At 47.7% G+C, this 12,936-nt stretch overlaps 1 protein-coding gene across 1 annotated transcript in view; it reads left to right on the forward strand.

Moving 5' to 3' along the window:
* Positions 1-12,936, forward strand: part of LOC306968393 (obscurin-like) — a gene marked incomplete at its 5' end in the record, with an annotated part of 80,097 nt that overhangs the window by 26,431 nt on the left and 40,730 nt on the right. The window contains 8 exons of the mRNA XM_079563739.1: positions 558-842; positions 910-1,185; positions 1,268-1,603; positions 3,207-4,028; positions 4,316-4,591; positions 5,945-6,217; positions 8,279-8,554; positions 8,625-8,900. Of these exons, the coding sequence (XP_079419865.1) occupies positions 558-842; positions 910-1,185; positions 1,268-1,603; positions 3,207-4,028; positions 4,316-4,591; positions 5,945-6,217; positions 8,279-8,554; positions 8,625-8,900 (2,820 nt within the window). The remainder of the gene's footprint in view (positions 1-557; positions 843-909; positions 1,186-1,267; positions 1,604-3,206; positions 4,029-4,315; positions 4,592-5,944; positions 6,218-8,278; positions 8,555-8,624; positions 8,901-12,936) is intronic.

Here is a 12,936-nt window from a genome sequence, read left to right on the forward strand (position 1 = left end):
TGAAGAAGGCTCCGCTGAAACGTCATCAGAAATAAACATTAAACTTTAAACATTTGCCCCCTGAGTTTGCTGTGCTGCTTTTTGTTTTTTGAAGAGCCATTTATATTGCCACCATTTCCCCAGTGTAAACTGCAAGATGATCAGATGTTAAACCGTGTCATTGAAAAGGCGAATGCATTTTCCCCCTCTGTAAATGGCAGTGAAAGATGCACATGCCTCCACTGTTATAACCTTAGTGACTTGTTTATGTGGAATCACATAAACTCAGTGGTAAGTGGGAAACACAACAATGATCCTTTGTCAGCCTGAGCTGAAGGGGTTGGTCTAAAAGCTGTTAATCTTTGAGACTTAAACGCTGCGATGCTCTAACGCAGTGCGCTCTTCTGCTGTGTGAGTTTGCTGACCTCTTAACCTCGGTTTGTGCCGTGTGTAATGTCCGTCATGTTGTTTGTCTGTGAAAACTCTTTGAGTCTTGGAGTTGTCGTCTGTCCTTTGTTTCTTAAACTCTTGAACTCTGTCTTTGTGTCAGAAGATGACTGAATGCACTTGTGTGTTAGATGTGAAGCCCACAGTGACGTTCTTAGAGCTCAGAGACACAGACAGGAGACATCAGGTCCAAGAAGGTTCTCCTGTGGTTCTTCAGTGTCAGCTGAGCGAGGAACCCTCGGCTGAAGTCTCCTGGACTAAAGACGGAGAGAAGATCCATCCAGACGATAATACTCAGATACAGGAGCAGGGTTTGGTCCGATCGTTGACCATCCTAGCGGCCGAACAGAGGCACAGCGGAGTCTACCTGTGCTCAGCAAACGAAGACAAAGTCCAGTTTGAGGTGGCCATCAAAGGTGAACCTTCTGTAATGCAAAGGTGTAGAGTTTGACCTCTTCTATAAACCCCTCTCTCCTCTTTTAGGCCGAGCTCCTCACATCTTACCCATCGCTCTGTGTGACTCTCACAGGCTGGTGCCCCTGGGCTCTCCCATTGTCCTGCAGTGCCAGGTGTCAGAGCCCGGGGCGCAGGTCTCCTGGGCCAAAGACCAGGTGGAATTGTTTTGTAAAACAGGCCTGGACATGAAACGAGACGGCTGCGTGAGAAAGCTCATGGTGCACGCCGCTAAGCCTTGCGACGCAGGCACCTACAGCTGTAGCCTCGGCCACAACAGCGTCACGTTTAGCGTCCGAGTCCAAGGTGAAGTGTGTGCCACTAAAGTCTGTAACCGTGATGTGTCCCAGCGCCTAACACGTGTGGTCTGCAAATCTAATACCCACAGCTTTCCCCGTGCGGTTCTCGCCGCTGCCGGAGGTGGCTAGAAACAAGTTTGTGGAGGCGGGCTGCCCCATAGTGCTGCAGTGCGAGGTGTCCGAGGCCGAGGCGCAGGTTTTATGGCACAAAGACGGGCAGCCGCTGCCGCCACCGGGCCAGTTAGACGGGCAGACGCTGCCGCGGGGCGAGTGTGGCGGGCAGACGCCGCCGCGGGGCGAGTATGAGCTGCAGAGCACAGAGCGGCTCAGGGCTCTGGTCATACAGGCGGCTGAGGTCCGGCACAGCGGACTGTACAGCTGCGATGCCGTTCACGACTCCATCACTTTCAAGGTGGATGTTGCAGGTGATCTCATTATTCTGAGCTTGTTTCAGAGAGTGCTTGGTACTAATGGACACAGCAGGTCTCATTACATGACTATAAACAGATTTTTGATCTTTTTCACACACTTTGTGTTTCCCAGTGGAGCACAGAGCACCCACAGGCAGTGCTGTCAGTCCGACCTTTAATATGACATTTCCCTCAGAATGATTAAGTCTGAAATTGTTGTCAGAATTAAGGTATTCACATATCGTTCCTGGACCCATTCTGTCCACTGGGCCAACACTTTGTAGATTTTTGTCGCAAAAACATGATGCCCGTTTCCATTTCCCTGAGTGGTCAGAGCTGTACACCTGAATATCAGATGTACTCGGACATAGGGATACACATGTCCTGTCTATCCTGCACACCCTGAGTGTTTCTGAGAGCTGAATGTAACAAGGGAATTTCTTCATTGTGAGATCAATAAAGACTTACCTTATCGTATCTTATGCACCGATCCGATTCTGGTTTCGGATATCGGAGCCGACACTGGAAAAATACGATATAGGGTATCAGCAACAAATGTCCGACACTGAACTGATATCATATAGGTAGCCATAATTGATCTGTAACGTCTCGTTTGCAAGAAAAGAGAAGGTGTTATTGATCTCACAACAGAGGAAAATGGACCATTCACGTTTTCACTCACAGCGACCACTTTAAAGAAAGTCTCTTGGTATCAGTTAATATTAGATATTGGCAGATACTCAAATCCCCGGTATCAGTATCTGCTGCAAAAAAGCTGGATCGGTGTAAGAACCTTATATTTCTAAAGGGACAATTGATGCACAGCAGAAACAATACTTTGTACATTTCTCTATAAAAAACATTTGTGTTCAGGAGAAAGGAGCGAGTCTTTGCCGACTCGTCTTATTGCGTCCCTTGTGGTCGTTAAACCCGGGGATGAACATGTCCGCACTTTTAGCTCGGCACAGACCGCTCCGATGGAAGCATGTGAGGGCGTTCTGATGATATTCTCTTACTAATGGCCTCTCCACCTGCTGACCGTGAACTTGAAGAGTATTTTTATATGTGACGCAGAGTCGGGTAAAAGCTTAGACGACGGTCGGTCAAAGGTTGTTCCTCAACGTTTCTCAGATGTGAATTTCCATTGATGAAGACGGTAATCTGGGTGTTTATGACCCTCTTAGTCACGACGTCCGCCATATTAGCGCTAGGGAAGCTGTTCGAGCCGTTCTTATGGTCTGGAACTGTGAAGCCAGTGCCTACGGTGAGGGAAGAATGGCCTCTCTATAATAAACAGATTATTAGAGTGGCCATTAGACGTGAACCCGACCCACAATAAGCAGAAAAAAATGAATATGTTTTAACATTTGGATCAGAAGCCACAATTTTCATTATCAAATTTTTCTTCAATGACTTCTACCCAGGCTTTGACATCATCTAAATGAGGTAGATGGGTTGACAACAGCTGAAAACATCTGGTTTGAATATTTTTTTAGTTTATTAAGGGTTAAATGTAGAAGCTACCACGCCTCAAAGTGGAGTTTATTCGCTGTCAATGGGGCTCTGCTCTTCTTTCACCTTGTCCCGTCTTATCAATAGCACCCACTTTGGTTCTCAGCTGTTGCAGAGGCTGACGCAGGCACGGAGGCCCCAGGGCAGAACACAAGGGCCCCGGGGCAGAACACAGGGGCCCCGGGGCAGCGTGCAACGAGTCCAGGGCAGATGGCAGAGGTCTCGAGGCGGCATGGAGCGGGCCCAGGGCAGATGGCAGAGGTCTTGAGGCACCGTGCAGTGGGCCCAGGGCAGATCGCAGAGTCCCTGGGGCAGCGTGCAACGAGTCCGGGGCAGATCGCAGAGGTCTTGAGGCAGCGTCCCCCGGGCCCAGGGCAGATCGCAGAGGTCTTGAGGCAAAGCGCAGAGGACCTGGGGCAGCGTGCAACGAGTCCAGGGCAGATCGCAGAGGTCTTGAGGCAGCGTCCACCGGGCCCAGGGCAGATCGCAGAGGTCTCGAGGCAAAGCACAGAAGCCCTGGGGCAGCGTGCAACGAGTCTGAGTCCGGGGCAGCGTGCAGCAAGCCTGGGGCAGCATGCAGCGGGCCCAGGGCAGATCGCAGAGGTCTGGAGGCAGCGTGCAGCGAGTCCAGGGCAGAGTCCAGCGAGTCCAGGCCAGCGTGCAGCGAGTCCGGGGCAGTGCGGAGAGGCCCAAGGAGAAAGCGCTGAGGCCCCAGGGCAGATCGCAGAGGTCTGGAGGCAAAGGGCAGACGCCCCGGGGCGGCGTGCAGCGAGCCCCGTGCTGAGCGTAGGCAGAAGCGCCCTCTATCCCGACGTGAAAACACACCGGCTGAAACCGCACACGCCGACACCTGCGGCCCCTGACTTTCTGGAGACGCGAGCTCCGAAGGCGGGCGTCCCCAAAGACCAGTCAGTTTCATTGATTCAAGGTGAAATTCAGTCTCCCCCACGGCCATCTCCACATCTCACGCTTCTAACCCTCCAAACGGAAGCCCACGGTTCTCCATCGTAATCATCCCGTCCCCTTTGGGTTTTGCGCTCGCTTCTCGTCATCTCATCCCTCTCCACACGTCCATTTGTGGCTTGTAGCGTTTAGACATTAACACTAGCTGCGTAGGAGGCCTGTGACGAGCATGCCCCGCCCGGCGCCGCAGATGCATGGCCCCGCCCGCCTTCGCCCGGCGCAGACTCTCACCTCTGCGTCGTGTCGTTGCAGCGCCGCCCGTCACCTTCACAGAGATGTCCGAGGAGGAGCTCCTGAAGAGCGTGGTGGAGGGGGAGGAGCTGGGGTTGGCGTGCGACGTGTCGGTGCCCGAGGGAGCCGTGACGTGGTACAGGGACGGAGTGGAGATTCAGCCCAGCGACGGCGTCCGTGTCGAGGCCGAAGGCACGCGGAGGCGCCTGACCATCTGCTCCGCCCAGATGTCCGACTGCGGGACCTTCTCCTGCCGCGCCGGAGACAACGTGCTGCTGTTCAAGGTCACCGTGCGAGGTAACGGGGCGAGAGGTTCAAATGAGTCTCCAAAGTCAAACTAGATCTGTCATGGTCCACCACGACTCAGAGGAACTGAACATGACACGTGATAAAACACATTTGTGTAATTAAGGATTTACTAGATATAAACACTTTCAGTTTCAGTCTTTTAAGTGTTTCCTTGAATAAAAGCTAAACAATTTAGTTAAGTGGTTGCATTTGCATTATTGCTTTCACACAATTTATTTTTTAACCTCTTCAGGGGACCAGTTTTGGTCCGGGCATTTGGACCCAATTGGACACAAGGGGGCGCCCTTCCAACCTTCTCAGTGTGAATGTGACTTTCTTCAGAGTGAGACTTTAGGTCAGACACCATGAGTGACAGTAACATGACGCTAAATACAGTGAGCTCTTTGTTTCCAGTAAAAAGGCTGAGGCCTCATTACTCTTCAGGCACAGACTGAGAAGTGAAGAAGGAAGTCATGGAGCTTCTGCTTTAGACAGAACTTCAGACTTCTGCTGGTTACACTGAGAAGGTTGGAAGGGCGCTCCCTTTTGTCCAAGTGCGTCCAAATGCCCGGGCCAAAACTAGCCCCATGAAGAGGTTGAAAAATAAGTGTGAAAGCAAAAATGCTAATGCAACCACTTAACTCTTTATTATTATTATTTATTATTGCTTTTATTCAGGAAACACTCTCATCCAGCAGAGGTTCTGTCTAAAGGGCCTATCTCACCGCCCTGGAGACTAGTTGGAGACTCGAGTTGCCGCTGGTCACAGAAATGTTTCCAATACGTCCCCTGGAGAAGATAAGGCGAGTCTCCAGGAAGTTTCGATGAAAACAAGCGGAGTCTCCAAGAGTCTCAGCAGTTGTTTCACAAACACGATTTGTTTTCTTCAACCCGTGAGACGTTTCTGCAATGTCTCAGAGCCCTGTCGATACCAAGGAGCTCTCAAAGAGTCACAGAGAGTCTTCTTGAGAGCTCCTTATATCCGACAGGTCTTGGAGACGTCTTACAGGTTGAAGAAAATAAATTGTGTTCGTAACATTGCCACAGCTGCTGGAGACCATGTGGAGACTCAGCTGAAGTTGAACCTGTTTGTTTTCACGTGACCAGCAGCGAGTCTCCAACTAGTCTCAAGGCCGGTGAGTAAAGCCCTTCAGCAGAATCTCCATGACTTCCCCTTTCACGTGTCGGTCAGCTGTACTGTAACACTGCCCTGTGGTGTAACTCTGAAGAAAGTCCGTTCACAGTAACTTAGAGGAGATATATGCTGTGTAGAACTTTTTAGTCTCCTTATCCACTGAAGCATGAGAGATGAGTACATTATTCCACACTCGGTAGATAACCTGCTGCCTGTGCTTTTGAAAGAGCCCCCGGTGATGATCGTTCACCCCAAAGAGGACGTGCACCTGGACCGCCACGTCCCGGAGGAGATCATCCTGAGCTGCGAGCTGTCGCGCGCCAACGGAGCCGTGAGCTGGTTCAAGGACGGCCAGAAGCTGCAGGAGAGCGAGAACATCCGGCTGAAGGTGGAGGGTCCGTACAGACGGCTGAAGATTCAGTCGAGCCGCGTGGAGGACTCCGGGGAGTACGTCTGCGACACCGACGACGACTCCATCTTCTTCCAGCTCAACATCACGGGTAAAGCTCAACTGTGCTCATCCTACTGTAGCAAACACGGGGGCTAAATCTGCACTTTATGGGTTCATACTTGTTCCATTGATCTCCCATCTTCACATTTAGATAGCCTTGTTTCATTTGTATACAGACAGCAAAATATCTCGATCTTGTGCTTCTAAATGCAGATCTTACAGCTCCAGATGTTGCTCTTTAAGTGGGCAGGTCAAACACCCATGGCCAATGGCGATGTCATGTAGCTAGTCCAACCTTCTTCCTCCAATCAGACTCTTTCCGCCGCCGGGATGGGGCGAGGGAGAGGTGGTGGGGCTTTTGTTTGTTTTAGCTTTTTGACCACAGACAGTGTTTAACTCACGGTGGGATAATTCAAGTTTTTAGTTTGACCTGATAGAACTTATAAAAGACCATAAGGCTAGAGGAAGAACGGGAGGCGGCGCTATGTGCTGCTGCTAATAAACCACGCCTCAGTCGACATCTCTTCATCGCATTTGTGTGAGTTGATAAGTTTGACAGTGGTGTTGTTTTTAGCTTCACGCTGTGTTTGTCCCTAAGAAACGTCTGCAGGACAAAAGAAACTGAATAAGTGTCTGAGGCGCTGAAGTAAAATGGAATTCGTCATTTCGATTTTTAATCGCATTAACCCTTAAAGGGGCTAGATGCAAGTTAGCTATATTAAAGGATCTGTATCATGCTATTTTAGCCATCCCAAAGTAAAGTATAGATATTTATATGACATGTTGTACCTCTACCGCTATGGAGCACTATTTTTTGTGAGAAATATACGTATTTTCTGGGGGTATTTTCCAAACACGGAAGACCAGACTCTTCGATTCAGTTAACTCCCCCCCCTCTCTTAATCCACTTTGTTCTGGCGAAAGTTCACCAAACATCCATCAAGAGACAGTCACAGAAAAGCACTATTTTGGCTGATAGTCACTGAATCCCGGAAAGAAATGTGAACTTCTGGCGAGTGGCCTCTTCTTTAGCAAGGTTGAGTGAAGTCTGTCCTCGTAGCCAAACGCGCTTTTCTCCATGACATTATCGTTAGGTAAGAATAAAGAACAGGCGTGTCCAGAGTAGGTTAGAAAGAGCTCCTTCTTCACAGCTTTGGTGCAAACATGAATCTGTTCAGATGCTCAGGGAGTGTTTGTTTTGTGTTTGTTTTCAGCCCTGACCTGGAAGCACTTCCTTTTTTTTTTTTTTAAGCTGTTTTATAAATTCAAATCAGGCTGTAAGGCTTTACATTACAGAAGTTGTGCTCTTCCTGTGTGACACTATGACATAAAAAACGTCAGAGGGCGGAGCCTCAGAGAGCAGGATTCAGGAGGATTACTGAGAACTGTGTGAATGAAGCCACAAACCACTCTGGGGGTGTTTTTGATAAGGAAATAGCATTACAACATGGCTAAAAGCTCCAAAAAGTCGATTTTGCATGATATAGGACCTTTAAGCTCGTGCATGACGGCACCTCGGACCCAAAGTAACATCTTTTTTAGTGACAGTGCAGGATTTTAGAGGCAGTTGTGGTGAACAGGTCTGAGCTCATTCTACACATTAGGACATGGAGGAACATGTGGGGGGAGGAAAATACATCATTTTAACATTTTTAAACTCTGTATAGTCCCTTTAAGTAATCAAAAAATCATACTTAATTGAAGAAAGTCTAGGCCCTACTTTTTTATAAGCGACGCCCTCATGCAACAGCTGCGCAACAGGCAAGATGACCGTCGTGTTTGGAGCCCTGCTGTCCTTGAGCCTGGTGGAAGGTCGGACCCTTAGATTTGTTGTTGTTGTTAGTGTTCAGTTGTAGGAGTGGGCAATATAACGAGATCTAACATGATCGTGATCTAAAGCACTTCTGCACAGTCGGCTCTTTACCTGCTCCTGTCTGGGAAGGAAACCCAAGCCTCGAGCTTTCAGCAAACACAATGCCGGACGCTAATGTGAGTTGTTTAACAGTGGAAGTGAAGTACCTCCTCCTGGTGGGAATAACCGGCAGGAACGTTGTCAGAACATGCGTGTTTGTAAAAGGCTAAGTCATGCAGCAGTGTGTTTCGCTTGCAGAGCCGCCGGTCCGCATCGTGTCCCCGAGCCAGCCTCAGATGGAGCTGTGTCAGCAGACGGCCGAGCGGATGGTGCTGAGCTGCGAGATCTCGCGGCCCAACGCCGTGGTGCGCTGGTACAGGAACGGGCTGGAGGTGGAGGAGAACCAGAACCTGCTGATCGAAGAGGACGGGGTTTACAGGCGCCTCGTCATCCCCAAAACCAGCGTGCAGGACTCCGCCGAATACGTGTGCGACACCGCCGACGACTCCATGACCTTCTTTGTCAACATCGCAGGTGAGAAGAGAGAAGATGGAGAATAACAGAGTTTAGACTTTATGGGTTTCATTATGTATTTGGTCTCCAGAACCTCCTGTCCGGTTCGTTCGGCCGCGGAAAACGGCGAGTCGAGTGGAGAGGGCGTTGGGGGAGTCCGTGGCGTTGGACTGCGAGGTGTCCAGGGCGAGCGCTGAGGTGACCTGGAAGAGGAACGGCGAGGAGGTGGAGGAGAGCAGAAACGTCTCGCTGTCAGAGGAGGGAGTGAGCCGACAGCTGACCATCCACTGCGTCACCGCCGAGGACGCGGGGCAGTACGTGTGCGACGCCAAAGACGACCTCATGGACTTCACGCTCACCATTAAAGGTAGGTCTGCTCTTCACGCTCACGGCTTCAGCAAGAAGGTCCCGGGCTGGAAGCACGGGGCCTTTCTGTGTGGAGTTTGTGTGGTCTCCTTTGTCTGCGTCGGTTTCCTCTGATACTTGACTCAGGGCTGTCAACTCTCACGCTTTCCTCGTGAGACACACGAAGGGGCGTCGGACTGGGGGGGGTAAAGGGTGCTGAGTACCCAGGGCCCAGTGCAGAGTGGGGGCCCTCAAAAGTGCTGCAAAAAGCGTTCTATATTCTATATCCTCATAATTGATGCTATAAGAATCAAACACAACCGGGCTGAAATACAATGGTTGCTCGACAGAATTTTGCACAAACAATAATGATGGATGAATTTTCGGGCCCCGACACCCCTTTAACCTCTTAACTCTCACCTGAACGGATCCCATTTTCTCCAGTTTGGCTTTACCCTAATCAAAAAGCTTCTTGGGGAAAAAAGCACCAAAACAGCCACAAAAAATGAGAAGAAAACAAGGGTGTAAACGCAACAAAAATGTGACAAAAACTCAACAAAGATGTGACACAAACTCAACCAAAGAGTGACAAAAATTCAACAAAGATGTGACAAAAAATCAACAGAAATGTGACAAAAGTTCAACAAAGATGTGACAAAAACTCAACCAAAGAGTGACAAAAATTCAACAAAGATGTGACAAAAACTCAACCAAAGAGTGACAAAAAATCAACAAAAAAATGACAAGAATTCAACAAAAAGTGACAAAAAACTCAACCAAAAAGTGACAAAAACTCAACTAAAATGTGACAAAAATTTAAAAAAAAGAAAAGAATAAAAAAAAACACATAAAAAAGGTGACACAACACAGCAACAACGCAAGGAAAAAGATCCGTTTTGTGGGTCTTAGCTTTCAAATGAGCTGTTACACAGGCCTATATAATGGCCAAAGAGGACAGAATGTATTTGGTTCAGGCGGGTGGTAAGAGGTTAAAAATAACAATCAAACCAACCATCCATGTGTTTGTTTATGAAGCATTTTTTTTTTAGGTCGACCAATATTTTTCACCTGGTTAGGCTATATATAATTATGTTGTAATAGAAATTAAATGAACTGCACTGTAAAACTGTCACTGTTATGTGGTTAAAGAACATAAAATATGAGCGGGGGTCCACCAAGATTGTTTGTACCCAGGGCCCAGAATTAGGTGCTACGCCCCTGGACACACGCATTAGAGTACCTTCACACGCTCTCACGCTACAGCCCTCATATCTCACGCTCAACCAAAATATATCCCTGACTTTTTGCTGCAGCCGCGCTCTACAAAACAAGCGTCTCCTTTAGCCTAACAGCAAAGGGACACGATGCAGAGCGGGTGAAGACACAGTCAGTGTTCTGTGTCCAGATAGATCTGTGGACCGATGAGTAAGGAGTCTGTTACTTAAAGCAGAAGAATTCTTTTTTTTTTTTTTTTTCCTTTTTTTATTATTAAGTGATGAGTATATAAGATACAAAGTGCACAATTACACAAGTGATAAGGACACAGGACACAACAGAAGAGAAAGATGGGATACACATGGGGAGGAAGGATTACGTGATTGGATGGACAAGTAAAACAGAACTAAATGAAAGGGATATAATCCTGTGTGATCATACGTCGTCATTACATTGACCTACATCCCCCCACACCCCCAACCCGTTCGTCCGTCCTCCTCCCCCCTCCCCCGCCCCCCCCTCACCTTGAGGGCCCGGGCCCGGGCCACCCCCCAACATCCACCCCAGCCCCCAGGCGCAAAACCAGGTCAGGGACAATCCGCCACAGAGCCTTCAACCCCAGCCCTAGTTTTTGTTCCCTTTCCCATGTTTTGTACCTAGATCGGTGTAGAGTGCATTAAAATAAGCATGAGGCTTACCCAGAAGAATTCATACTATGGGAGTTTGTCGTGATCCGACATGGAATAGCAGCAGGTAGAGAATTCCGCTGGATCAAATACAGCCTGTCATATGCAACAGTAGACCCTGGTGGTGAAGGCAGCTCCATGGTGAGTGTAAAGACACGATTACATATGGAGGTGTTTGCTTATGTGCAAAACAAGTCACAAACAAAAGTGGATTCGCAGCAGAGTCATTTGTGTATTTTTTTTTCTAACCCAGCACTCTCGTATTTACATATCAGCACAATTATATTTTTTGTGTGTTCTCTGTTGAGCCTGACAAAAAAGTACTGTGCAAAGTCCTGTGTGCTCAACATGCATATTGTACAATTTAGAGCATAGAGATGTAAGGCTTTTTTTCTAGTTTAATGCTGTTTTAGTTTATACAGCATTCTTTTTTTTTCATTTGCTGCTTGCTTTTTGTTAGTAATAAGAAGCAGAATGACTGACATGAGGCAGAGAAACAGGAGGGACATGATAGACTTTTTGGTTTCTTTTTAAAAGACACTAGGTTGAAACAAACAAAAGCTGTTCAATTACCTTACGCGTTTCGTCGGACAAGGGAACTACTTCCGTCTTCGTCAGAGGCGTCTCCCGACGTGCATGATGCGTCTCTTATTGGGATGTTGTAGTTCCCAGTCATGGAGGGACATGACTTAAAACACTGAAGGATGATCCAAACAACGCCTAACAAATGTTTTTAAAAGTGATATACAGTGATATACACGTATTTCTGACCTTCATGTGACTGACTGTCCTCAAATATGCACATGCTGTTTCATTATGTCAGGGCTGTAACGATGAAGGGGGCTCACTGGGCATTTGCTGAAGGGTCCCAATTTGAAGGGGGGGCCAGAAAAGTAATTCTTTAACAGCAGTAAATAGACCAGCTAAAGGTATTATTCATGATCTAAAATCCACCAAAATGCAGGAAATCACATCTGAATTATACAAATTTTCTTGGGGGAGGACACCCAAACCCCCCTTAAAGTGCTCTCCCTCACTTTAAATGGCTTTTACTGGTCATTTGCGTCGGTGCAGTTCTCCCCTCTGACACATACTTTGAGGTACAAATAGATTTTGTCTGTGCAGCTCCTGATATGTTCAGTCACGTAAAGCGTATACTTATTTTTTGCTTTGAATTTCGGTCGATTACGAGGCACTAAAGCCAAGAAAGGACCCAGCTCAGGACCGACCGATGTCTCACTCCAAAGTTAAGCGAAAAGTTGACAGCCCTGATTAACTAAGGCAAGGCAAGTTTATTTGTAGAGCACAATTCATACACAAGGCAATTCAAAGTGCTTCACAGTTAAAGCAGCATGAGATATAAGAAAAACAAATACAATCAATAAAAACATCAACATAAAATTAATCAATTACAGTAAGAGGCAAGAGTGTAGATCAAATACTTTCAGTTAGATGCATTTTTAAGTCTTGTTTTGACTCACTCTGTCTTGACACTATTTTTTCTTGCTCGTTCACACAAAGTTTCCTAACCTCTGTTTTGTCACTCCTTCTCCTCTGGTCGTCAACATAAACATTTATCAATTACAGTAAAAGGCAAGAGTGCAGATAAAATACTTTCAGTCATATGCATCGGTAAAAAAAAGCCTGGATTTGGACATTGTCAGAGTTGAGGCCTGTCTCACATCCTCGTGAAGACTGTTCCAGATTTTAGCTGCATGAAACTGAAACGCAGCCTCACCGTGTTTCGTCCTGACTCTGGGAACCACCAGGAGGCCCCTCCCTGAAGTTCTCAGGGCCCGAGATGGTTCATACGGCTCTAACATGTCAGAGATGGACTTTGGTGCTAAACCATGAAAAGACTTGTAACAAACAGAGCTGTTTTAAAGTCTATTCTCTGAGTGACAGGAAGCCAGTGCAGAGACCGGAGCACTGGACTAATATGGTCGTATTTCCTGGTTCTTGTCAGGACTCGAGCAGCAGCGTTCTAGATGTTCTGCAGCTCTGACAGCTCGTTTAGAGCGGCCAGTGAGCAGCCGTTACAGTCGTCTAACCTGCTGGAGACAAACACATGGATAAGTCTCTCTAAGTCTGGTTTTGACTCTATTCCATGATCTTATGTTTCTCAGATGGTAAAAAGCTGCTGATGTTATTGCTTTG

This window comes from Gobius niger (assembly GCF_951799975.1).
Source record: "Gobius niger genome assembly, chromosome: 9".
Taxonomy (NCBI): domain Eukaryota; kingdom Metazoa; phylum Chordata; class Actinopteri; order Gobiiformes; family Gobiidae; genus Gobius; species Gobius niger.